At 32.5% G+C, this 26748-nt stretch overlaps 1 protein-coding gene across 5 annotated transcripts; it reads right to left on the bottom strand.

Annotated features, from left to right (window-relative positions):
* On the bottom strand, positions 1-26708 carry LOC148613076 (SWI/SNF complex subunit SMARCC2-like). 5 transcript variants are annotated; one of them, XM_088595104.1, is made up of 25 exons: positions 26566-26708; positions 24061-24180; positions 23016-23101; positions 22576-22820; positions 19020-19089; positions 16800-16875; positions 16030-16107; positions 15725-15778; positions 14960-15069; positions 14231-14367; positions 13063-13131; positions 11705-11784; positions 10204-10403; positions 9469-9739; positions 9144-9263; positions 8715-8913; positions 8053-8175; positions 7312-7467; positions 6716-6792; positions 6316-6420; positions 5735-5890; positions 5362-5496; positions 4651-4792; positions 2073-2315; positions 1-1320 (listed from the first exon to the last, which is right to left on the bottom strand). In XM_088595104.1, exons 1-25 carry the CDS (start codon positions 26677-26679, stop codon positions 1211-1213), a joined length of 3276 nt encoding a protein of 1091 aa, XP_088451230.1. In that variant the 5' UTR covers positions 26680-26708; the 3' UTR covers positions 1-1210. The 5 variants fall into 5 exon arrangements, with proteins under 5 accessions (XP_088451230.1, XP_088451229.1, XP_088451232.1 ...); XM_088595103.1 differs by having other exon boundaries at positions 6716-6795; XM_088595106.1 differs by lacking the exon at positions 13063-13131.
* Between the last annotated feature and the right edge of the window lie 40 nt (positions 26709-26748).

The following is a 26748-nucleotide window of genomic DNA, read 5'->3' on the forward strand; positions in this document are numbered from 1 at the left end:
TATAAATTTATATTTACTTTCATTTTTTTCAAGTTCTATCACTACTACATAAATGTACAAAACAGGATCAATGTACAATGGGATCTGACATACATGTACAACATGTACAATAAAACAACAGATATTAATACAAATATTTATGTAACAAGACATATCTCTCCACAAATAAATGCTTTGTTTCCTTTAAAATTACTTCCTATAAAATTTCATTTGAACACTTAATTTCATAGGTCAGATCTTTGATCAAATGAATCTTATGATACAAAAATACATGTACATTTAGTCTGATGGCCATGAAATCATGAAAACTACTGGGGAATGGTAACCTAATTAACATCTTCAAGCACCATATTGACAACATTGTTAGAACACTAAAACAAGTTCATGTACAATCTGCTGTTTATTCTGTAGAAATTAAATGATGTATTTATTTGATGAATGAAAATTATTGTGTCAATCATCAGACAGCACTCATTGAAAAAGTGACCTGATGACAATAGTGCAGTTCAGGGTTTTTTTTCAGGATGGCACTAACAAAACTTCATAAAATGTACTTTTTTCGAAAATTTAGAACACTGAGAAATAAAGTTTTGTGATAATAAAAAAAAATTAAGCATGAACCAAATAGCCAAAAAGGAAATGATTTTGATAAATATAAAGTCATGAGATAAAATAAACATTCTGATCCACAGAACTATCATTAACTGCTGAACTTATAAAATCCATGATTTTCAACTATATATTTCATAATGACAATTAGTTATAGAAGTAAACTTGAACTTCACTTGATAGGCTTGCTCAAGCATAGTCAGCAATTTAACAAGAAATACCTGCAAACTACACTGTCTTGAAAAAAAAATTGTGTCTGCAATAAAACAATGTGAAAGTATAACTGAATCTAAGGTTCCTATATCCTTGTATAAATTCTTATTTTTGCTCAAATTGAAAAATTGAATATTTGAGTCTGTTACAGTCAAATATATTAAGCATACAAGGCAATATTTTCTGAAGCCATAAACATATAATAAAAGAAAATACAGTAAAATATACTCCTTGTAGAAAATCTGGTTTGAAACACTTTTCAATTCAGTGTTCAAATGCAGTAACTGTTCAAAATTGAAAAAAATCTAGTTCATCTCATGGAGAAAGTTAAATGTTCTTATTGACACAATGTTTATGTAAAATGTTCATGTGAATATTAATGATGATATCATGATGAGGGAACTTGCGGAGGCTGTGAATCAATGGCCATAGGTTCTGGTTGCTGAGAGGGTGGTGCTGGCGGCAGAAGTTGTGGCTGTTCTGTCTTCTGAGGTAAACCTGAAATAAGATACACAACATTACAGATGCAATTCAAAGAATATAATGTAGAGATTTTCTGTGTGAATGTTACTATTGCCCTTCAAGTTATATTAAATAATTGCCTTTCATTGACATAATCTTTGAACTTCACAAAAAAAAAAATTAGGCAAATGAGAGATAGATAATTTTGGTGTATTTCATTGAACAAACAATATGTGTTAAAAGAATAATATTAGATATGTAGGCTTTGTCAATAAATTGTAAATCTCTACTTGGAGCATGTTTTAAGTGAAAAATCAGTGTTTTGAAGGTAGGACAAAACTACAAGTGTTTCTTGTTCAGTATGTATTGACAGTGTTTAGGTCAATATTCCCATATAACTTTTTTTTCTTTGTTTATCTACAGTTATTCAAAATTTATCACATGTTCTGAGATTAATTTCTGGCTCCAAGTACAATTGTAGTGCTCTCGTTAAAGTTAAACCTATAATCAAAGGCTTTAAAGAATATTAAAGTACAAACAATTGTCAATAAGTCTGGGAAAGTAATATAATATTAGCAGATTTTCAATGGTACATTAAGAAAAATCACAGATTCATGATTGGCAACAATAAAGAGATTTATCTCAGAAAACTTGCATCACATGGAGCATATGTAAACGTTTCAGTATGAAGTTACACAACCATAATGGGAAAAGTTTGAAAACAAAAGTATGACAGAAAATTGATCTACAATTAGCCTAAGCGCTATTTAAGTTTGATGAGGACCTACCTTCTGGGGGTATATCTGATGGTGGCAGTGGTACACCCTGTGTTGTAGGTTGATTGGGTGTGTCTGTGACAGGTGGTGGGGCAGGGCTAGCTGAAGGGGGTGGTGCTGGAGATTCTTGCGATTGCTGTGCAGCCTGTGGGCCTGGAGGAGGCATAGGGGCCATTGGTGATCCTGACATTGGGTAATTTACTGCTGCGGCCAGGCTAGCGGTTGCTGTAGGGAGAGATGATGTCGCTGATGATCCTAGAGGTTTAAAAACAACAAACAACACTGATAAAGCATTTACAACATTGATGCAGCACTCATGCTTTGTCATGCACATATATTCACATGGTCAACAATAAAACAATTATTTTAAATTCTAATGCAACATTCAATGTACTGTCAAATTTTAATGGATAAGACGGTAAATTTTGAGTGACAAATCCATAATTAATAATTTTTTATGTTTTTCCAATGCATTTTTACAGAATGATTTGGCTGTTGCATTAAAATGGAGAAAATAATTGTATAATGTCATCAATCTTGATTTGACGATCATTAACTCCATTGACACATCACCAGTAAAATCAATGTGTGACCATCAAATCAAAAATGGATGCCCCAAAATCAACAAAAACAATTTACATTATAAATATTTCCTACATGTAATTACATACAAAATATTTAATAAACGAATTCAATGCACCTGATATGCCTAACCTGTTTTTATACAAACAAAAAAATGATGTGGTTGTATAATGGTGTGATTCTGTCATGATCTGTAGACTCTTGGTTTTTTGTGCAATAACTTGAATATTAGTAGGTTGATCTTTATGAAATTGTATGGGCTGATTTTTATGAAATTTGAACATTGGGGTCTTAACCGCAAATAGAAGGTTGGTATACATTTAGGGGGTTATGGCCAAAACTGTTCTAGAATTAGAGGCCAAAGGGGTCCGAAAAAAAAAGGATTTAATAGAATTAAATAACTCCATTAAAAGATTAGGAACATCAATGATCTACACCATAATAGTCACACTGGGATGGATATTGGGAGTAAAGAATAGGAACATCAATCATCTACACCGTAATAGTCACACTGGGATGGATATTGGGAGTAAAGAATAGGAACATCAATCATCTACACCGTAATAGTCACACTGGGATGGATATTGGGAGTAAAGAATAGGAACATCAATCATCTACACCGTAATAGTCACACTGGGATGGATATTGGGAGTAAAGAATAGGAACATCAATCATCTACACCGTAATAGTCACACTGGGATGGATATTGGGAGTAAAGAATAGGAACATCAATCATCTACACCGAAATAGTCACACTGGGATGGATATTGGGAGTAAAGAATAGGAACATCAATGATCTACACCATAATAGTCACACTGGGATGGATATTGGGAGTAAAGAATAGGAACATCAATGATCTACACCATAATAGTCACACTGGGATGGATATTGGGAGTAAAGATTTGAACATTTGACAAACAAAAGAAGGGAATTTATACATGTAAATGACTAAAATATCTTTTATACATAAACACCAACAATTATACATATTATACTTACAATAGACAATACATATATAAAGATTCATACAACACACCGTATGTAAACACAACACAACAAAGAAACTTTCATCAATGTATTTATTGTGAGTGTTACAATAATCTAATTAAGTAAATACATAAAATTATACTTGAAAGTTTCCTTAAAAGTTTAAAGCAGATGATCAAGATGATATTATGTTTAAGATCTTTTCAAAATAATTTTATTTAAAAAACTATGATTGTAACAGAAGAACCATTTTTGAATTTTGTGGGGAAATACATGTACTTGAACTCAACTCAAATCTTAGAGAAACAAAAATACTGAGTAAACATTGTCTTTTTATTTATGTCTTGGCTTGCCATGATACATGTACATGCCTTTACAAATCATGAATGACATTATTTCAGCAACTCATACACAACATCTTTTAAATAACGATAGATCTGTACTGATAAAGACAAAAATGTAACACAATACAGAAATGCAAATTCACATCACAAAAATCATGTAACAACAACAATGGAAACATATTCAATAACTCATAAGATGTCTTTAATAACCATCTTACTACATGTATTTTATAATTGTATTCTTAATCAAGAGGCATTTTTTCATAATTTTCATCCTTATTTTTACCATGCTTTAAGTAAAAACTCTCCATCTACAGAATTTATTCATAATGAGATACAATGTCAATATGATAAGCAAACTGTCAAATGGTTCAATCTAATTAAAATACATGTACAAATTGTTCCATTCAGTCACTGCATGTACGATCTAATAACACTCCATTCTTTTTTTTTCAGTTCAGATGACCTTTTCAGAATCCTCAGATTATCCCACTTGGATAAGACTTTCAAAATTATGAAAGATTAAATCTGATTGGCTAATCAGAAAGGTCACCTGAATAAAAAATAAACTTAGGTGTTGTTATTTCCTTCATTGACTGAATTGATGGTCTTATTATAATTAGATTAGGAATGGTCCAATACATGTACACAATTGTACAGTTTCTCTTGTACATACCTTGTTGGTCTGGATTTTGACTTCTTTGCTCTGACACAAGTTGTTGCATGGCCATCTGTCTGGCTCTGTGTTCAGCTGCTTTAATTTGTTCCATGTGGAATTGTTGTCTCTCTTGTAACAACTGTTGTCTTTGGTATTCAAGCTGAAATAGAAATCAGAAATATTCAGGTATTTACAGATAAAAGCAACAGGCCTTTAATGGCTTTCAACTGAAGGTCAATTATTTTATTTATTGTGTTGTTTTAAGTGATTACATCGGTTGGTACAAGCACAAAATAAGATTTATGAATATCTTTTTTTCTATATTGACATTGGTGGGAAAATAATATCCATAATTTTGAACAACAAATTCTCAACAAAACAACTATATAATGAGAACAGGTATGGTGAATATGTTGAAGAGACAACAGTAGGATGAAAATGTCAACCCAAGGCCACCCATTGGTCTTCAATGAATGACAAGGAAACCGTCACACCACAAGGCAGGCAACAGCCAGCCCCAAAAACATTGACTAAACCACCAAATTTGGTATACCTTTAAATTATAGTTACTATTCCTAAGTAAATACATAGTTTTCAGCTAACAGTTTTACTCAGTTATGGACTTTAATACTTTCTATAAGAGATTAGATAAAGAAAACAATTAAAAAAACTTTGGGATTTATTCCCTATAAACACAATATCTTTGTAACAAATATGACAGAAACTCACTGCATCTCTTTCTCTATCCATAATGGTTTCTAATTCTTCAAAATGTCTTAATTTGATCTCTAACTTCTTCATCTGTGTCTCCACCAGTAAAGCTACCAAACTTTTAATCCTTCTCTCTTCAACAGCTGCTAAATGCTGTATCATAATAAAAATGTAGATTGCATAATGCTATCAAGTAAAGTTCAGTGACATCTTACAAGCCCAGACTCTCTATGCTCCTTTTTGAAATTTCATATTTTTGATAATCCTCAACTTTATGATTTTAACACAGGTACTTTGGAGAAATTCTCAATCCATAGAGCATGTTTACAGTCAAAATTCATACAAACTTCAATACAATAATTATTTTATCACTTGAAAAAAATCCAATAACCTTAGCCTTTACAGCTGCGGAGGCAAGAGCGGCAGCAGCAGCAGTAGCCACATTTCCATCTGGTTTCCATGCAGCCACTGCTTTCTTATCTCCTTCTGTTGTTTCTTCTTTCTTTGTTTCTCCTTCTTTTTTCTCCTCCTCTCCTTCTAGTTTAGCCTGTAAGATATAAGGATATCAAACTGTATTGTAAGTAGTTTTTGCAAGTTTCTAATTGCTATTTTCAAGACGTAAAAAAAAAAAAAAAGATAAGCTTGATTACAACAAAATTGCTACACATAGCAATATGTCTCTCATCACCACAAAAAAAGAAGTGCAAAAGCCCCATTATTCCTGTAAAATTCATCTAATCAAAATGGCAGCACAATATGAACAACTACATATGGTGACTAACAATCCTACAGAATTTGAACAAAATCTGTTGAGTGGTTTCTGAGGAGTCCACAAAGTATGACAAATGGACTGATGCATGGATGGACACCAGTATTTCAATGCCACCTTCAGAGTTGCAGCGGGGGACAGTCAGTTGAATATCTAAAATATCAAACAAGCATTCCTGGTCAACGTAAGTTTTCAATATTTACCTCCTCCGTTTTTTCTTCCTTCTTTTCCTCTTCTTTTTCCTCAGATTTCTTTTCCTCCGATTTATCTTCTGTTTTCTCCTGATCTGTTTCCATGGAATCTTCTCCCTGAAATTTCCATATAAATTTGTCTTCCTTTTCCTAAGTTAATACACTTGAACATTTAAACCATGTTTAAGTGGTATTCCCCACCTAAATCAGTATAATATAAGTAGACCCTATACACAGTGGATGATCTGGTGTTCTTCAAAGCTTTTTCTGGAAATGATTTAATTCTTTAATAAGCTATTAACTTTCTTCAGAAAAAAAAAATAATTTGTTAAATTTCATCATTTTTTACCTTACCAAAATGCACCATTTCAAGTGCTATGGGAATAAAAAAAAAACTTAGAATTTAAAGCACCTTTTCTTTTTCATCTTTTTCTCCATCTTTTCCATCCTCTTTTTTATCATCAGTCTTTCCCTCTTTCTTCTCAGCTTCTTCTTAAACAAAATTAATATCACATTTTGAAAAAAAGCTAAAGAGATTAAGATGAAGATTTAAAATTCAACAATACAAGAGATATAAATCCTACATATTAAATTGTCTAATTATATCACTTTAATCGCTAGTCTAAACAAATACTATTGCTTAAGCCAAAACTCTTCTACCAATATTGAAAATATTATGAAAAATAAGTGAGAAGATACAATAAGGGCTATTTCAGAAAAAACATGTCTTGGGGTGGCAAAAAGTAGTGAATTCATTGGTGGGGTATAATTTCAATTTTTCTCATATGACAAATGTATTGAATCATAATTTTCATGTGTGGGTGGTACCCCTCAATAAAATGGGCATTCAACCACCAGGCCACCTTTTTTATGGAATAGTCCTATGTAGATCTCGTATTTCTTGTCAATTTTTCTAGTCACTACTTTATTACAGCTGATTTCTTTTTCTGAAACCAACCAATGATCTTCAATATAAAGTTTTTTTTCTTCTGAGGCCAGAATACAAACCTTCCTCCTTTTCTGGAGCAGTGCCAGCAATACCACTCTTCTCCAGACCATAATTCTCATCTACGTCTTTCCCGTCCTTTGCAGCTTCTTCAACTGTCTTGATATGGGCATCAACCAGAGCAGGAGGTACCTCATCCTTCATCTTTGAAAATTGCTCTATAAAAAAATAACCCATTTCATTAAATCTTAATGTCTGACCGTCTGACAAGTGTACAATAATTAAACAAAATTCGATTATAGTATGGAAATATACAATGTCTTTCATTCTATCTCCTCCATGACAGTTCCAATATACATTTATATTTGTTAAGGAGTTTATTATCATTTTTTCTACCTAGTTTAATGTATTATAATTATATATACATTAGTTACGATGAAAGGATGCTTCACAAATATGCAGTCAATTTATAAAAGGTCATATTTAAGTGTAAAATTTATTGTAAGTTCCGAGAGAACAATGGGAGAATGTATTGTAATGTCAAGAATTACAACAGATTTTACACCTACAATTTTTTTTTAAACTAAATACTGAACCTGATTTTACACATTGGTAAGGCTTCCCCAATTTTATTACCTGTTCTACAGGCATATAAAAAGAAAATAGATGGGAGATAATCATTTTTAAAATTACCAATTGCCCATTTATTTGTTCATCATGAAATTTAATTGGTCAAAACCCAAGAATATATAATACTTTAAACATTTATTTTCTCGTTATCTCAATTGTAAATGAAATCTTACCAAGAGCTGCTTTAGCTGCAGATGAAGCAATTCTAGGATCAACAACAGAGGCTAGGAAAGCTACAGTAGACATGATTGGATTTCCACTCTGAGAGAATGGAATAGGCTGGTATGCTAGTGGTCCTAAAAACAAAGGCATAAAATGTGTTACCATTAGGGATTACAACATTTCTTAACTGAAGACCATAAAATAGCTTAAAATATGATAGAATAAAAAAGTTGAATTTCTCCAGTTTTATCTTTCTGACAGTGTTTTATTAGCCTTAAGAGATCACTGTACCAGTGTGAGGCCCCTATAATCCAGTGACATGTTTTTTTGTTGTGACTTTTATCAATTAACAAGAGTCCATGTTCAGGGGTTCAAGTCCTTATAGAGAATGTTTTATACATGTATTGTTAAGTCAAAATAACAACTGTCATTTCACAAAACTGATGTTCGTTGTTGTGTTTGTCTGTTTTCCATATCTGGTCATTGTCCACTGGATTACATTTTTTTGATTTCTGTGAGAATCTTGGTTCCCTGGATTACTCTATCTAAAGTGTAAAATTTTGCATACAATTTTTGTGAAATTGATTTCTGTTTTTAAACCTTTTGTAGTTTATACAGCAGATGGAATGTCTGGGAGTTAAATATATTAGACATCACATGCTATGAAACCTACCTAAATGTCCAAAGTCTTCTTCCAAGAAAGGATCCTCTATTGGTAACCTTAGGAAGTGTAATATACACTCATCCTGAGTTCTACTACCAACATGTTCACTGACTTTGTTCCAATCATCTTTGTACATCTCTAAAGCTTCTAACAATAACAAAGTCTCCTGGTCGGTCCACTCACGGGAACGAGTTGCAGCCCCTTTGTCCTGTGTAAAGATTAGTGATTTGAATTAACTGTATTACATAATACCAAACATATAGGACCAAATTCAAAAGAATCTTTTAAAAGGACAACTTTTATGACCCTCTATTAGCCAGATAATGCAAACAGTTTTTATAAGTTTACTACCAATACTACTTGAAACATGCACTATTCTATCATAATGAAACAAACATGACTACTGCCTAATGAACTCACAGCACCAAGTAAGCATACCTTTAGAGCCTTTTTAGCATATTGGTCCATCCTCAAACTAAAGTTAGATAACTCTTTCCTGTCATCACCTTGTCCATTCTCTTTATCATCGAAGTTAACAATCTGTTTAGCAGCAGATGGCTGGAAATGGAAAAAGAATTGAAACACGTATCAAGGTGTAATGAAATGATGGATTTCCATTGATTTGCTAAAATTTTACATAAAAGTTTCTCACTTACAGAAAAAAAATCAGTGTTTGATTTTGCAAAGACAAAAATCTGTCTCAAATAAACAGAAACCAATTCATCAAATTTGCAACTCAATCTAATTAAATATCCTAAGTTACCTGATTAATCTTGGGAGGGTTTACTGGCTGTAGACCAGAAGGTGTGTCAGCCATAATGTGGAAGTGGGATGTAGGTGGAGGTCCCATTGATGAAGGTCTGTTCTCAGCATCCACTTGGTAGTTCAGTAATCCCCATTGTTCCAGGAAAGCATGGACACGTGTGATGGCACAGACATCTCCTGCCAGATTCCTACGACAAGCTGTACTGGTCAGATACTCTGTAGGATTCAGCCTGTACGTGTCTATCATGAAGTTTCTGTAGGCCATGTATCTGTAATAATCAAATTTTAATATAAAGTCTCTTTAAATGATGCTGGGGAGAATGTATTTATATCACAATGGTTTTGTAAAACAGATAATATTTACCTTCCTTTTTTTAAATAAATCACAAAATGGAAAGATATCTTTATTTTCCTATTTTATTATCCAAATCCCCCCAAAAGGGAAAATATGAAGTCACTACCATAAGAACTATAATAACTATTAGAAAAGCTCACTAACCAAAGAAACCACATGGTCAAAATATGTATGAAGTCATTGAGAAGAAAATGTTCCTCAAGTCTGAAATCAAATCCTTCAATATGACAGCTATAAAAAGCTTGAATTCTGTGATTAGTGCAGAAGTTACAGAGTAAACTGATGAAAAATGTGCTGACGGATGAAAAGAATATCACCATATACCTCGCAAATCTAAGCATGGGGTATCAAAAATCATAATCAAAGCCTAATACTAACATTTCCGGAGTTTTTGATTTATTTTTCCCATTAAAGAACTCAGGCATGGCTCTCTTCTCTATAGCATGCATTGCATTATAGTCAAACCAGGCAGCATAGCTGGGAACTACAATGTGATGAGTTTGTTCTGTGACATTGTCATCATCCTCCTCCATCTTCGGTTCTTCAACCTCCTCTTCACCCTTTCCATCATCAGCATACTGTTAAAAATATGATAAACTTTTACAAACCTAATTTGTTAATGGGATCAGGACAAAAGCCCCTGGGATAAAAGCTCCCCCCCCCTAGGACAACACCTCCATGAGAAATTATTTCATCAATTATGAATAATATTTCTTTAAATACAGAAAATGTCAAGTTTGAAATTTAATTTCTTTGCAATTTATACTATGTGGACAGATATAACAATGTATAAATACTAAAATTGTAAAATTTAAACATTTATTTTGTTGTGAAATTTTATTTTAGTATAAGTTTTAAAAATTTAAATGTATAGTATAATCAATCAGTTATAATGTATTTTGATCTCCTCATGATGTTCATAATTGCTTATTTAACTATGAATAGAAGTCAATTTTGAGTTGTCTTTTGATAATTATTTTTGTTAAGATTAAAATGATATGGAATGTTTTCTGAACATTAACTCATAAAGTCATAAGCTTTCTTTTGACACATACAAGTTTATTTCTCAAATAAATATGATCATTGTTTGTGAAACCTTCCTAAATACACTAATCAGAATTAAAAAATACACACACAAAAAAAAGACAATCAAGAAAAATGCAACAGCAATATAAAAGGAACACACAACAAAAGAAAAAAATTAACAATACGAACAAAAAAAAACCAAACAACAAAAATAAACAAAAAATAAATACAAATTTTTACATTATCATTAAGGTTATTATAAGATGGAGGCTTTTGTCCTTGGGGGCTTTTGTTTGGGGCGTTTGTCAAAGGGGGCTTATGTCCCTTTGTTTACTTATTGTTCTGGTTCCCAGGAGTTTTTGACACTTTTGAAGTGATCAAAAAACTAACTTGCTTGCTAACTAGCATACATTCTTACTGAGAGAAGACTTTTAACTGGTTTTAACTATGAGTTTTATTTTCCAATTCAAATCATTATACTGTGTCAGTGCATCATTTTAATTAACAATGTATTTATTTATATTCAACTTAATTAACTTAGTTGTAATTTTTTCACATATAACATGAAGAAAATGAGAACATTGTATGCTAACTTCCAAAATTTTGTTTTATTACACACAGCCAAATGTGGCTCACATGATAACCATATGTTGCTTGATTCATGTGATACTATGATTCTCAAATGTAAATATTGGCTTGGTAACATATGATTATAATTTGCTTGTGAAAAACATGTATTTGATAACCATATGGAAACTGAAACATATGTTAATCATATCATGATTGATTCATATGATAATCACATGCTCATTTTTGGTTGTGTTTGCTAAGAAATAGTCATTGAAAAAAAAACCTTTTCACTTTCTTCATCCATGTCCATCATCGTTCCTCCTTTGATTGGTTGATTCTCACTGTCTTTCTGATTACGACTCGCTAAAAGTTACAATAAACAATACATTGTATTTTACTTATACACTCTACAAATATACTCTACATCAGGTCAGAGTACTACAAAACTTGAGAAGTGTTTTAAGTATAAAATCTTGTTCAGACAATGGAAATCATTTTACTTCCATTAATTTTGACACACATTCAAACAAATTACTATTCTCAAATTTTGCAACAAAATTAGATGAAAACCTATAAATTTAACTCATGCAGGTGAAGAAAACTCATAAAAATGTGATATTTCCACAGTAAACTACAGACTGAGTAATCTACAAAGATTTCGAATTAGAAGTGAAATATCATGACTCCTATATTTTTTCCCCTTTTTTCAACATTAATATTACCCTCCTTGTGAAAGACACAACATGATTCAAAAACTGACAATGAAATATGGTGACAACTTTGTCTTAAGTTCTGATATAACACTTAAGGACATAGCACAGAAAGTTTTTTTCAACAATTCAGCTCTTCAAGTTTACTGTAAATAATAGTAAAACTCTGTGAAAAAGAGGACAGAAGTGAAATTAATACTTAATATGCTTGTTCAAGTAAATGCAGCATTTCAAATTAGAAACTACCATTAAACAAAAATTTATAAGTATTTTCCATGCTACAGGATTTAATTTTTTGCCAGATATGTTTAGAATAAGACTCCAGTAGTCACTTAAGGCTAATAAAATACTGTTGTAGGTTTTATTTTTAGCAAAAATTGTTTGGGTAGAATGAACAAAATGTTTTTGAATTTATCTACAAGCTAAACGGCACTGGCAATTAAAACCAAGGCTTAGCAAGTGAACCACAATTTGTACAAGCTACAATATGTTAAAAAGAATACATTAAAATTGTTTGAAGCCAAAAAATACTGACTAACTGAACGCAATTGGATAAAACTGCCAGAAAATTGATCTATTTTTACTACTATAACACCAGCAGAAAATTACTGGATATACATGTACCTAGAAAATTTTTTTCTTTCAATTGACCAAATACTAACAGATATAAATGCTGCATTTTCTAGAATAGAAAGATATATAACTAAATCATGCAAGTAAATAAGTGCAAGAAAAACTTCCTTTACCAATTAATATAAAAAATCCTGAAAATGTACATCGGCTAACACTAAACTTCCTAAAAAATAACTGATTAAGGAGCTATGAAAAATAATTCTTTGTACTCAGATAGCCACAATATATAAAATGGAATACAGGGGACACATCCAAATACCTGATCTGGTATGCCCGAGGCCTAAAGTACATGACTTACCCATTGCCTGTTTTGGCTTTTGGGAGTTTTGGTTACGCCCTTGCAGGAAACTTAGATATTTATCGGACCCTGCAACCAAGACGGCCTGAATTTATCCTAATTCTAAAACCACAGACAGCATGTTTGAAAATTTTGGACTGCGCATGGCATAAGCTTTTGGGAATATCACACGTGTATTTCTGTGTTATTTCTGGCTTTCTGTTTATGTGTTGTAGAGAACAGCTCACATATAAGACAACAGTTTTTAATATAGATATATATAGTGTAAAATATAAGAAATTCTACAAAGTACAGAGAGTGCAGAAATCATTACATAAAGGGTGAAAACAAAGCGGAAAGAACCTATCTGTGCATTTCCTTTGGCTTCAATAGCTCAGGTCATAAATATGAGCGGGTTCTGGTAGGGGTGAAACGATACTCAAAGGTACCAAATATGACAGTATTTCTTCCATTTTCAGTTCACTGTGCAACTTGCTGCAATTCCGATTCAGTACATAATTGGGACAAGAACTCATTATTTTTGGTAGTACCCATAAAAATTTTCAATACAGAGGTTAGAATTGAATCCATTAAAAAAAAAAATGGTGATTTGGATGGCACGGCAAAGCCAAAATTGATTAATACCAATCAAATAAAGATAAATGATCCCCCTGCTACCTTCCCATCACAAGTTGGAAGTACTTTGGATTCAAATTGATTATTGAGGATAAAATAATACAATAAAAATCCATAATATAGTTAAAATAACAAAAAGTAAAAATGAATCAAATTGCGTTTGTAAAAAAAAAGTAATAGTATTGTTTGGAGGTAAAATGATATGTATTGTATTATGAGGTTACTGTATCGTTTCAGCCCTAGGTTCTAGGACATTTGAACAAATGGATTTTGTTAAGAATATTGCAATAAAATTTTTTGTTTAACATAAGAGATTTATACCATCCTTAAAAAAACTGGAAAGAAAATTAACAGAGGAATAAATAAGATATAATGTATGTGTCTTTAAAAAACAAAAACAAAAACAAAGAACACTTGAGTACACACATTACTAATCTAGAGAAATTAAGTTCACATCAAAGCTATAAAAGTTATTCTATTTCTACACCATACTATGAAAATGTTAATCCTATAGCCAACACCCAAACACAACACAAACCCTCCAGTATCTTACATTGTTTAGATAACTGTACTTCTGTGATGTTTGTTTCTGGTGATGGATCTTCCATATCTTTGGTCAAATCATCCTCATCATCTTCTCTGTTTGGCTTCTTCTTTGTTGTTGAGCCAGGAGCTGCAGAATTTCTGCCACTATATAATTCAGATCAGGAAAAATTATTGCACATGTTCAGCTCATTATTTGAAATTTGTGGATAACCAGATAACTTGCGAAGTTTGTAACAAACATATCTAATAGAAAACTTTGATTCAACTGATGATTCAACAACTTGGTCGTGTTTTAACTCAGTTTTTAGATGTTATTATTTCAGTCTTTAACCTTGATTTGATTTCCTGTGATTTCCTTTGATTTAAGATTGACACAATATTTGACCACCATGGTCATTTACAAACTGTCTCAGAATGAGATTACTTTTGTATTTGTATTTCTCTCATTCTAAGCTGATCATGTGACTTTTTAACCACCAGGCTGTGATTCACATTTTGTAATTTTACCTGCCATTTTCCAAGGTTGCTACAGACTTAAGCCTGCTCTTCATGGTCAAATTCAAATTTTAAGATGCTAATTAAAACTTTCTACTAGACCACCTTCAGTGGAGAAATAAACCACTCATTACTGAAGGTGAATCTGTAATTAAATTGTTGAAAAGAATAATAGCTACATTGTCAGTCAGAGATTTATCAATTTTAAGCATAGTTAAGTAGCTGAGAAAATTTAACCTACCTTTTCCTCTTTTTTGATTTCTCAGCAGTCGGAGGAGGTGATGGAGATCTTTTACGTTTACTCTTTTTGTCTTTCTTATCTTTTTTCTCTGATTCATTACTGGCCATCAACTGGGAATATCAAGTCAGATATAATAAAACAACTCTCACAACATAGCCAATTCTAGTTAAATAAAACTTTTCTGAACAATTTTTTTATTTATTCCATTAATCAAATACAAGTGAGGAAAAGACACAAAGACCACTACATACCCAGCCAAATGTGTCACACATGAAAATCATATGGTTTGCATCATATGTTTATCATTATCGAGCACCATATGATAATCATATATCTCAGTTTACATATGGTTACCACATGTTTTCAAGCATCATGATTATCATATGTGGCACATTTTGCTGTGTATCTCTGACTTAATAAATGGGCATGTGATCAAATAAAAAATCATTACTTCTTACAAGAATTATTTCATATACACATACAAACAAACAAGCCAAAACACAAATTGATTCCCGAGGTTTACATGTACTTAAATAAAACCTTTCAGGTTAATGTCTATAGCATATTATAATTGGACAGAGGTGACTAATTGATACCTTTGTTCAACATTTTAACATAATTACTGAATTCCAAATTGGTTCAATGTACCACAAATACATGAATTGTAGAAAGAATTTGTTAACATCGTAAGATTTTAGTTGGGACAATTTCCAATCTTTTCAGTAACAATGATTCTATCATGTTCTTACTATGTTTCAGACATACCTCATCAACTGTCATCCTGACACTTTTGGGTTTCTTGCCTTTCTTGGGCTCATACTGTAAAATAATATGACAGAACAATTATGTGGGTTATTCCAGTAAAATACAGCTCAACCCCCTAGAAAGACAAAATAAACACCTAATAGTAATACAAATAACAACCATGTCTATGTAAAATTTAAAATACATTTAGACAAGTTTGTGCCCTGACTGGCACCAATTCATGCTTTAATTGGATAAGTTCTTCTTTTAAATACATCAATGGTCCTATATTAAGATTTAGTGAGATTAGAGCAACCATATCTTACCTCCTCTTCCATAAGGAAATCTTCTTCATTCATCCACTCGTTATATTCATCCAGGTCTAACAGCCACTTAGTTGTCACCTAAAACAGATAATGCTAGTAAGACAATAGACATGATGATAGAAAGTCCACAACTATCACATGGAAACAAAGGTTTCCATGACGATGATGACAACAAACACTGCATCATATGACCTCAATTTTTTAGAGGTCGTCTAAAAATTGATACTCACCAATATGTTCAGTTGACAGAAAAAATAAGCCATCATGAAAGTTAATATGTTTACAGTATAGGCTGATGAAATTGTTTTATCTATAATCATACCTCTAAGTTTCAATGTAAGGATAACTAATAGTTCATTCTGCCTGATCTTAAAAACAAAAACAATACCTACATCCCAGCAGCCACCGTGGAATTGTATGGGCTCTGGTTCTATTTCAATGTTACAGTCCAATATCCAGCTGTTGTAACTAAAAAATAATACCTACCTTCCAACAGCCACCATGGTGCTGTATGGGCTCTGGTTCTATTTCAATGTACTGTCCAATATCCAGCTGTCGTAACTAAAAAAATAATACCTACCTCCCAGCAGCCACCATGGTGTTGTACAGGCTCTGGTACTATTTCAATGTTACAGTCCAATATCAAGCTGTCGTAACTAAAAAAATAATACCTATCTCCCAGCAGCCACCATGGTGATATATGGGCTCTGGTTCTTATTTCAATGTTACAGTCCAATATCCAGCTGTCGTAACTAAAAAATAATACCCACCTCCCAGCAGCCACCGTGGTGTTGTATGGGCTCTGGTTCTATTTCAATGTTACAGTCCAATATCCAGCTGTCGTAACTAAAAAATAATTATAACATAACTCATAGAAAAAACTGAAGAAAAAAAGAAAACTGGATGTATCAGAGTTTGTCTTTTGTAGTGTTCCTCATACATACATGTACTTTACATTTAATATCAGTTTGGGCTTTGGCTTTAAACAAAATTCTTATCAAGATTACTCCCTCAAATTATCATTGGAATATTCCAAAAGACATTGCCTAAGCATTCTACACGTCAGAAAAATTATCAGACTTTTGATCCGATGAAATCAAATTTTTTTTTTACCAGAATAACCAGACTGGCTTTAGGAAATATCTGCTATGAGTAATTGTTTTCAAAAGCAAGATAATACAATGAACAAACAGTTGTTTCTTGTTCTTAAATATATATTTGTTTTCTTCTATTTTTACAGGGAATAAAATGCTATAATTGACTTATATAGTTACATGTATGTTTGAAAGATCTCACATTATATCTAACAAGAACAGTGACAAAACACAATGGAAATTCCCAAGATCTAAGTATCATGTTCTCTTCAAATGACATTAAAAATGAACAAAAAATTTAATCTGGAATTCTTATAATAAAAACCACTTGTCAATTAATACTTACCGATAAGCAAATATGCTATTAACTCCTTACCACAAATACTTCTAAAACCTTACTTCCTAAATTACTACTACAAAACGCAATACAATATTTTTCAGAGAAATTTTTTTTCAGATATTGATAAATGTAACTTTAAACCTATATAGGTGTTAATTACAGGTGTGAAATATTGACCATAAAATCAATACCTGGTCTACCTGGTGAACAAAAGCGATGGTTTTTAACCTTTCCAATAATTAATAGCAAGCTAAGGAGAATGTTACAGAGATTAGAAAACTATACATTGAAGGTAATACTTGACATTAATCATTATTACTAAATTATTTTTGACAAGAAAAGAATAAGATATATTAATTATTTTCAATTCAATATTTTCTCCAGATGCTTTGAACACCTGATATAAAATAACACAAGTAAAAAGGCAGCGCAAAATTATGATATTAAAGAACAAAAGAATTTGCGACTTCAGCCACTTAATTTTTTCCCAAATAACCAATGTAGAATTTGCACATTAAATAAAATGGATGGGAGAGAAAATTTCAATTTCATGTAGTCTCTATATTAGGACATCAATAGACATAATCATTGATACATATAATTTTAGAACTATAAAAGATCACCCATTTTGTTAAAGTGTTCTTCAGAATACATGTATGAAAATTTCAGTTTCATCAACTTAACAGGATGTTCCATACTATAAGCACATCGTGCTTACAATACCCCCAATAAACCATTTCTGTTAACCTTGAAAGAGGAGACACAGTACAATTCATCACGTCAAAAGAGGAGACACAGTACAAGTCATCATGTGGAAAGAGAAGACACAGTACAAATCATTATGTCGAAAGAGGAGACACAGTGTAACTCCTCATACTGGAAGAGGAGACACAGTACAAGTCATCATGTTGGAGAAGGAGACACAGTACAAATCATCATGTCGAAAGACGAGACACAGTGCAACTCGTCATGCTGGAAGAGGAGACACAGTACAAGTCATCATGCAAAAGCAATAATATACCAAATACATAAACATCTCCAACAGAAGTTGAGAAATCTGTTATAGAAAAGTGTACCGGACAGCCACTTGGATTGACAAATGGACAATGGGTATGAGTAGGATCACACAACACTGAAGATAGGATAATGATATAAATTATCTCTCATTCTAAAGTATAAACATTGCACATATCTTGAATAATCAATTAATTTTTAAATTATCATCTGGAAATCACTGGGGAAAACAAACAGGTGTACAGGATAGGACACCATTGAGAAAACAGACAGGTGTACAGGATAGCACACATTACAATTGATACAATACTGCAACACTACAACAGGAGGAAATACATTTTTAATATATAGTATGCAATAATTTCATAGACAAAAAAATTAACAGCAACTATTGAGAAACTATACTGTCAACTCTCACAAAGATTTCCTCGGTATCACACGGGAAAACTTTTCTTACTGAAGACTTTTTATAGATTTTATTGATAAGACAAAAAGCAATGAAAGAGGGCCTAAAAAATTATGTGAACTATTCTTGTCCTTACCTGTCTGGCAAACCAACCCAGTGAACCATGGCATGCTTCTCTCGTTTCATTATGAGACGGACATATTCTTCTAAAATGGAAATTATTAGTCATTTTATCAAATGATGTTGACTTACACTTACATCCGCTCATATAAACTAAGTAAAATTTTGCAAGATTCTTGCATGTTCTAAGAGGGCTGACTGCAGTGTTTAGAATGAGTTTCTGGACATCAGACATTGTTCAGAGCATCACAGTGCAGGGTTCTCACTCCTCCCAAAAATAGCAAGTCCCAGGACTCCATTGCCGCAAAAAAGTGAAGGGTCTTATGTTTTATGTGCATATGTTTTTGTTTTGTTTGTTAGTAATGCATGTACATGTGCAATAATTTATTTGTAATATGGTTTTTTGGTACAAATGTATCTAATTATTCTGAACCACTAAAAGCAGTTATAAATAATTTAATACCAGCAATCAAATTTTGACAACCAAAATACAATGTACACATTTATATATTGACAATTTTATTTCAGCCTACACTTAGCCTGAATAAACTTGTGCACTACAGGAACAGGGTCAAAATCTGCACATGATGTCCCTTCTTCCATTATGCGGATTAACTTATTTACTGTCTCATGTTTGAAGTTACTCCTATTTTTGTACTTTAGTCGGTTTGGGGAAGAAAATCTCCTCTCACAAGAAACAGAATTAATTGGAGTTGTCAGCATAATTTCAGAAATGACTGAAATCCAAGAAAGACATCAGCATATTCCCTGACTATAGCTGTACAAACATACTGAAGTGTTTTACCCTTTAATGTCTTCAGCACTATTCTAAATTGGTCATAATCATCTTTCATACGTGAGTTGTCAAAAATAGGATCAAACTTTTTTCACCAACAAATATCTCTGATCCATATATATTGCACAACTCATTTAAAGGTTCCTCTCCATAAACCAGCACAGAGGATGTGTCTTCAGGGAAGCAGTTAGGATTCAAGATTTTGTTGATAAGCTGAAGTGTCTTCATTGATTTATCTTCAAAACGATCTTGAAGGTTGTCAACTAACTTTTCCAAATACTCAACGGCATTGTTCTGAAATTGCATGTGTAATGTTTACTTATCAAGCAATTTTATCTCCCAAAAAGTTCCACTTTCTGATATCAAATTGTCAATTCAAGTGCTATGCCATTCTTACACTTCATTTGATTCAGTTTTTCTATAGTAGATGTAACCATGGCATTGACAACAGATACATCTATTGTGTCATGCTGAAAAACTTTGGATAATTTTATTACAACTGCCAACACATCCCTTAAAAAGGCTGATGTTAATAAGAATGACACAGACTTAATCCTTTTAAAAAGTCCCTTGGCCTCTGTGTTATTCTTGTTTGCAGCATCATGTTCTAAAGCTTTAACTAAAGCTGGATAAACATCCAACACTGCAGTCACTGCTGCATCTAGAGATAATCATCTGAAGCTAGCAGGTTCTTTCAAAGTCAGGTTTCTTATATTGTCATACTCCATAATCATCTCCATTGATCTTAGTTCATTATATCTCACAACAGAGTTGTTGTAAAATCGGTACAACAATTTAAGGGTATGTTGATATTCATTAAAAAATACAATATCACGGCATGCTTGTCCTGCAGCTAAGGCAATTCTATGAGGTACACAATGAATTTGCATTAGTCTTGGGCTGCACTCTCGTCGCAGTATTGCATCAACTCCATTATTTCTTCCTACCATAACTGCAGCTCCATCACTGGCCAAGCTTGTCCATTTAGCTAGGTCAATGTCTTTTTCAACACAAACTTCTTTAATTTCATCCACTATTGTCTGGCCTTCCCATCTGGAATTGACACACATTCAATGAAATGAGTCACAGGTTCGTTTGTGTCTTTTTTCAAACATTGAAAATACATGTTCAGCTTTTTGTGAACAGTTACATCAGTACTTTCATCAACAATTATTCCAATAAATGGGGAATTTATTAAGTCCTTGTCAATTTCTTCAACTATCACATCATTAATGGCTTGTAAGATGTCCATTTTAATACTTTCGCTTGTATATAGTTTACTTTTATCTGCAAACTGTGGACAGTAAACTTTACGCAACAGAAAAATCGTATTTCCATACTGACTTAAAGGGAGTCCATTTTTTGTTAGGTGGTACAATGTTTCGAAATGTGCAGTTTTGGATTTGCCTGTAACATCGTCATTCCTATCTTGAGCTTTTCTAAAGAACATATGATAGATTTCTTGTTACGGTGAGCATCGGCAATTAATAAAGACTATGGGTTGATCTCATGTCTTGCAAGTTGACTTGTAAGTTTGTACTACCAACAGTAGCAAACAGATTTTTCTTCTTAGCATCTTTGCACCACGTACTGATAACGTGTCTGTTCACTTTCTTCCATGTCCCCAACCACAGAAACGTTTTCAGCCATAGCATATGGAAAATTCTAATTTTCTTTGGTGTAGTGGCTGTACAAGAACTAAATTCTTCCTCTGCGTTATCCGAACGAGGACCATACGACGACCTTGTTAAGTCATCTTCAGCCAGTCATTTTCGACCGCTGAAAAAAGCTTCAAGATTACTCTGAGACATTTCTAATTTAAAATATGTTTCAAATACAACCTATATATATATATATATATATATATCTTTATTTTAATGATTAGTTGTGTTAAATGATTTGGATCTTTAATGGATGTCGACCGATATTACTCTCTTATAAAAACAAGCCTTGACAAACTTCGCACATTGCTATCTATTTTTGGAAATTTAAATGCACACATTGTATGCAATGTTACTGATGTATGTCGTGTCATCATGTGGACTTCAATTAAGTTTAAGGCAATACCAGATAGTCAGGAAGTATTAATCAACGATACATATTTATTTCATTTTACGATTCTCTGATTATCTCTTTATGTTATATTTGCCGATCATCAATTCCATGCGCTAATCGTCAGAGCGCTATTTTATTGTGCCGATGGCTTGGATTAAAGTTGGACAAATTAACAATCAAACCATCTTCATGTTGAGTAATTGTATTATTAATGTAGATTTCGGCAATTGGATTGAGAATTTTCACAAGTCCACTGGTCTCCCATTGTGATTTTCAAGGGTCCCCAATGAATTTTGAGGGTCAGGGACCTGGGAGCTCAGGTCCCCAAGAACCCTGCAGTGAATAAGCTATGGATTTTTTCAGGAATATTAACATGATAACTGCTACAGGCAATTGAGTGGGTTGAAATAAGTAGTACACAAGTCTGTCTTTTCAGTCACTGCTACAGGCAACTGAGTGGGTTGAAATAAGTAGTACACAAGTCTGTCTTTTCAGTCACTGAGATTAGTAAAACTGAATATTTGACTAAATTCTGAAAAATTTTATTTGAAAAAAAAAAAAAAAACAGGAAAACCTTTGAAATTAGCTATCACATGTTGTAGCCCAAAATTTTGGGCTATCGTTACATTTATAAGAATTCTCTGTGCAGCATGTTAAATTTGATAGCAATTGAAAGAGTGAATGAATAAAATATCAGTTGGCAATTAGGAATAATGTCTACCTTCATTAGATTCCTCTGTTGGTGGTACAATAACATGAGTGGCATCATCTTCATCATCTGTGATTGTTCCTTGGTGACGTTTGGCAATCTCTTTCAGTTTTGAAACCATTTGTTTGTCTAGGTCTGGACTCATGTAGATACAAGGCATGAACAAGCTTTTGCTGGCCACCAGAGAGCGCTCTATCTGTAGAAACATTTCTACATTCCTTTCCATCCTAGATGGTGACTGAAAATCAAACCTTCTCCTGGGAAAAAAAGGATACAATATACAAATTAATGATCTAGTTTAATAATCATAATTGAATAACAGCTCCAAAAATACACTGTTAAGATAGCTTTCTCCTGTGCTGCATTAAAATTTGACAAAGAAAAATCTTCTTTTTAATTGAAATTTTGATCTTTTCCAAAGTTCACATAACAGTTGATGTATCATGACATACCATCCCTGGTCACTCTTAAATTTGTATACAGCAGCAATGATATGACACAGAGCACCTCCAGCTTTGAAGTCTAAGAAACATCTAATCTGAAATCATTTAAAAAATATCATGATGTGAAAAAAAAACTGATGGTAATATTTGTTCAGTGTTGGGATGATTTGTTTAAACTAACACAATGATTTGAAGTAATTACAAGTTCTGAATATAGGTCTATAAATGAAGGAAGTTTGTATATTTCAACACATTTCAATTGCATTTGATATCCCCATGTATATTACAATTAACTTGAATATTGAACTCAAATTTTAATATGTGTTAGGCACAGCCTACAACAGGATGATTTTATAAGGTCAACAGACAAAGCGGAAATTGGAAAATGGAAAGTAAACAAATAGTAAAAAAAAATACAACAGAAAATAGCAGAAATCTGCAAAAGTGGAAAATAAATCATGTCTACTACAACCGAGCATCCCACTTATACACTTTCCTTACATCTGTTAAGGCAGTGAAAGAGACGACGAATGAAAGGGGATAAATAGGATGGTAAATGGTTGTCCACTTAAATAATTCAGTGTACTGGATATAGATACTCAGCATACCAGATCTTGATATTGTAAATAATTCTTTTTTTTAATTTTTTCTTTGTTTTTGAATTGTATATTTTAATTTTAAACCAATTTAAAGGCTACATTCACCTCAAATTGCAATTCCCTGACCCATTTTTTGGGGCCTGTCTGATACCTATTTTGGTCTGACTGAACATCTATCGTTAGGCCTCACATGCGATGCCCTGTATTATTGTATTTAAGTCAATACATATAAGAACATGTAGGTAAGGAGACACATACATATAAACTAATTACTTTTTGCTAAAAACAAGCTAAATAAAATTTACCTTACTTTAAAGATTGTATGTGAAAAAAAGATAATATGTTCTGAAGACCCACATTCTTTTTTCAGGGTGTAGGTAGTTTTTTTTCAAATGATAACATTAATAATAATATAATAATATTTTAAAAAGTGCTGTTTTATTTCCAATACTTACAGGTAGTTTAGTCAATGCTGGGTTTTTTACATGTTTTCCAAAAGATTCTTCCTGAAACTGCAGCAACTGTATAACCAAGCTTGATAAACTTTTGTTTGTAGGAGGATCTGCTTGAATGTACTGAAATTTACAAATAAGCCTCATGAATTTTACAATGTATATAAAGAAATGACACAAAAAGAAGTATAACTGTTTATAAGTAAAGACTGATCTAGTTACCCCACCAGTTGAGCAGATTCCTTCACTAGTTTGCTCAGCTAACATTGTGAACTTGGAATGCAATAATGATGCATACTCCCCATTTTAAAATTAGAAGGAAACAACTAATTAATTGATATGTGAAATGTTGCCAAAAAATAATTAATTAACCATAATTATTACAGTATTATTATATTTACTTGACATTCAGCTAATCAGGTCAGCCATTTACATGTAAATATCAACAGGTGAATTATGTTCATGTGTTTCCACAAACCATTACACAAACAAGCACACATTAACCTTCCTTGGAAGCCAATTCAGGTCATAAAGCCATCAGAATTTCACACTTTTGTGTAAAAAATTATTCAATTTCCTCAGTTCGAGTAAATTTGTATTATATAGCAAGCAGAGGACTCATTAGACTCAGAGTACGACAAATCAAAGGTTTTGGAATCTTTTGCCAAGACTGAAAAATAACTTAGTTACCTGAGTTTGACATAATGAGGTCACACTGTCCTTCAATTTTTTAATAAGGTCTTCACAGTGTGTTAAACCATTTTTTTCAGCCAGCGACCTTCCATGTCAACTTGCCAAAATATATTTCACTAGCCAAAATGGTTTAAGTACAATCTTTAAACACTGAATATGACATGTCAGATTGCCAGAAATGTTTAGGGATAAAACTGTAGTGTCCATAACTATTCCGGAAATAAGCACATGCAACCTTTAGGAATGTTCAATAATTAGCACTAGCCCAGAAATCAGGCTGGACTTCGTCTATGACACAGTTTGCAATTTTTATTTGATTGGATGAAAAAAATAACCAGTTTCCTAATGTTTTTTTTTGCGCCTAGGTTATGTATATTCAAACTGACAGTTGATCTGATCGATTAACCTTTACCTATTTACAACTTAAGCCAAACAAAGGTAATTATATACTGATTCACAATTAATCATGGCAGCTTCATTCTATGTAGCTTGGTAAATGCATTGAGAACCACACTAGTCAGGGAAAACATTAGCTAGCTTTGATGATATACAAACCGAATCTTAGCTTTTTTCAAGTTCTCAAAACATGGCACTTGAATATTTACAAAAATGAGGTATTCAGCTTATCAATACCTGTACAAGACAATTCGACCTAAAGACATATCTGATCATGACAACCCATAGTTTCTTATGAATGCTTGACATTTCGGGCCATTTGAATTTCAGTTCATGAGAATTAGGAGAATGCATATTCTATACCTGTATGCAGAATCCAAATATGGCTTTTAACTCGACAGGGAGAGAGAGCAACCAGTTTAGTGGTTGCCATTAAGAGTGAGAGTGGATTTGATGCTCCCTATGCTGGTGGAGTTTACTGTGATTTTATCCAGTTGATTCCACTTGATTACTGTTTGTATAAATAAGGAGTTCGAATATTGTTATTTTTGCTAGGTGGCTTTTCAATTTTTGTCAATGGTATTGTGGATTTGAAAGTCACTTTATCTCTTTGATCTTATGAGGCATTTTTTCCGGATTTGATTCAGCATTATTATTGATGATCTTACAAGTGAGATGCATGCAAGTTTTTTGCAGTTATGAGGACAGTACTTGAGATTCTTACATAGAAAACCTATGGTGGGATTGACTTTCTTAGTCACATTTACTTTGTGAGTGGACCAATTTAAGTCATCAGATATTTGCAAGTCTAGGTATGGATTTTTAGTACTTATTGTCAAGTGTGTTAAATCTCTGGCTTTTGTTAGGGATAATTATGGTGTAACACTTCTTGGCGTTAAATTTCATACCCCACTACTCAGCCCATTTGTCTTGATTTTCGAGGTTGGTCTGTAGCATATATTTGTATATAAGGACAATAAAAACCATACTGTATATCACAACAAATTTTACCATTTTTAGAAGTCGATTACAACAGGGCTGAAAAAAATATGAAAGCTGTTTGAACTTGTTTCTTTGAGAGCATTGAAGTTTTCATCTTCCTGATATTACTGTTTCCTTTATTGTCCCTGTTTCATGTTTTCACCTTCTGCCAAGTTCTATTGATGTATTGTGAAAATTTCATCACGCATTTGTGATAAGATTTTCTGCTTGTTGAGACACATATACACTTCATAAAAAATTGTGCAATATGTTTAAAAAAAAACATTGTCCTAAATATATTAAAACTACCTACGCTTAATCTAAATAATATTTGTTTGCTAAGGGAGATAACACACAAGAACAAAGAAAATGTAAATGAGATTTAAACGTGTACAAATATTACATGCACTTAATGTGTGGATATTTGGTTAAATTAACCTTTTTATGATTTTTGTTCAGCCATGTTCGGACAGAATCAAACTGTGCGATGGTCTCGACGGCTTCAAAAAACTTCACATTCGGGGATCCGTCTTTCTTTCTTTGTAACGCCATTTTTACCGGCGTCTAATCACATTCGGAACACTTCTGACTTTTATATATTAAATGAAAATGAAAAAAGTC

The sequence above is a fragment of the Perna viridis genome, chromosome 7 (assembly GCF_037379345.1).
Source record: "Perna viridis isolate PV_CMFRI_1.1 ecotype Kerala chromosome 7, ASM3737934v1, whole genome shotgun sequence".
Classification (NCBI taxonomy): domain Eukaryota; kingdom Metazoa; phylum Mollusca; class Bivalvia; order Mytilida; family Mytilidae; genus Perna; species Perna viridis.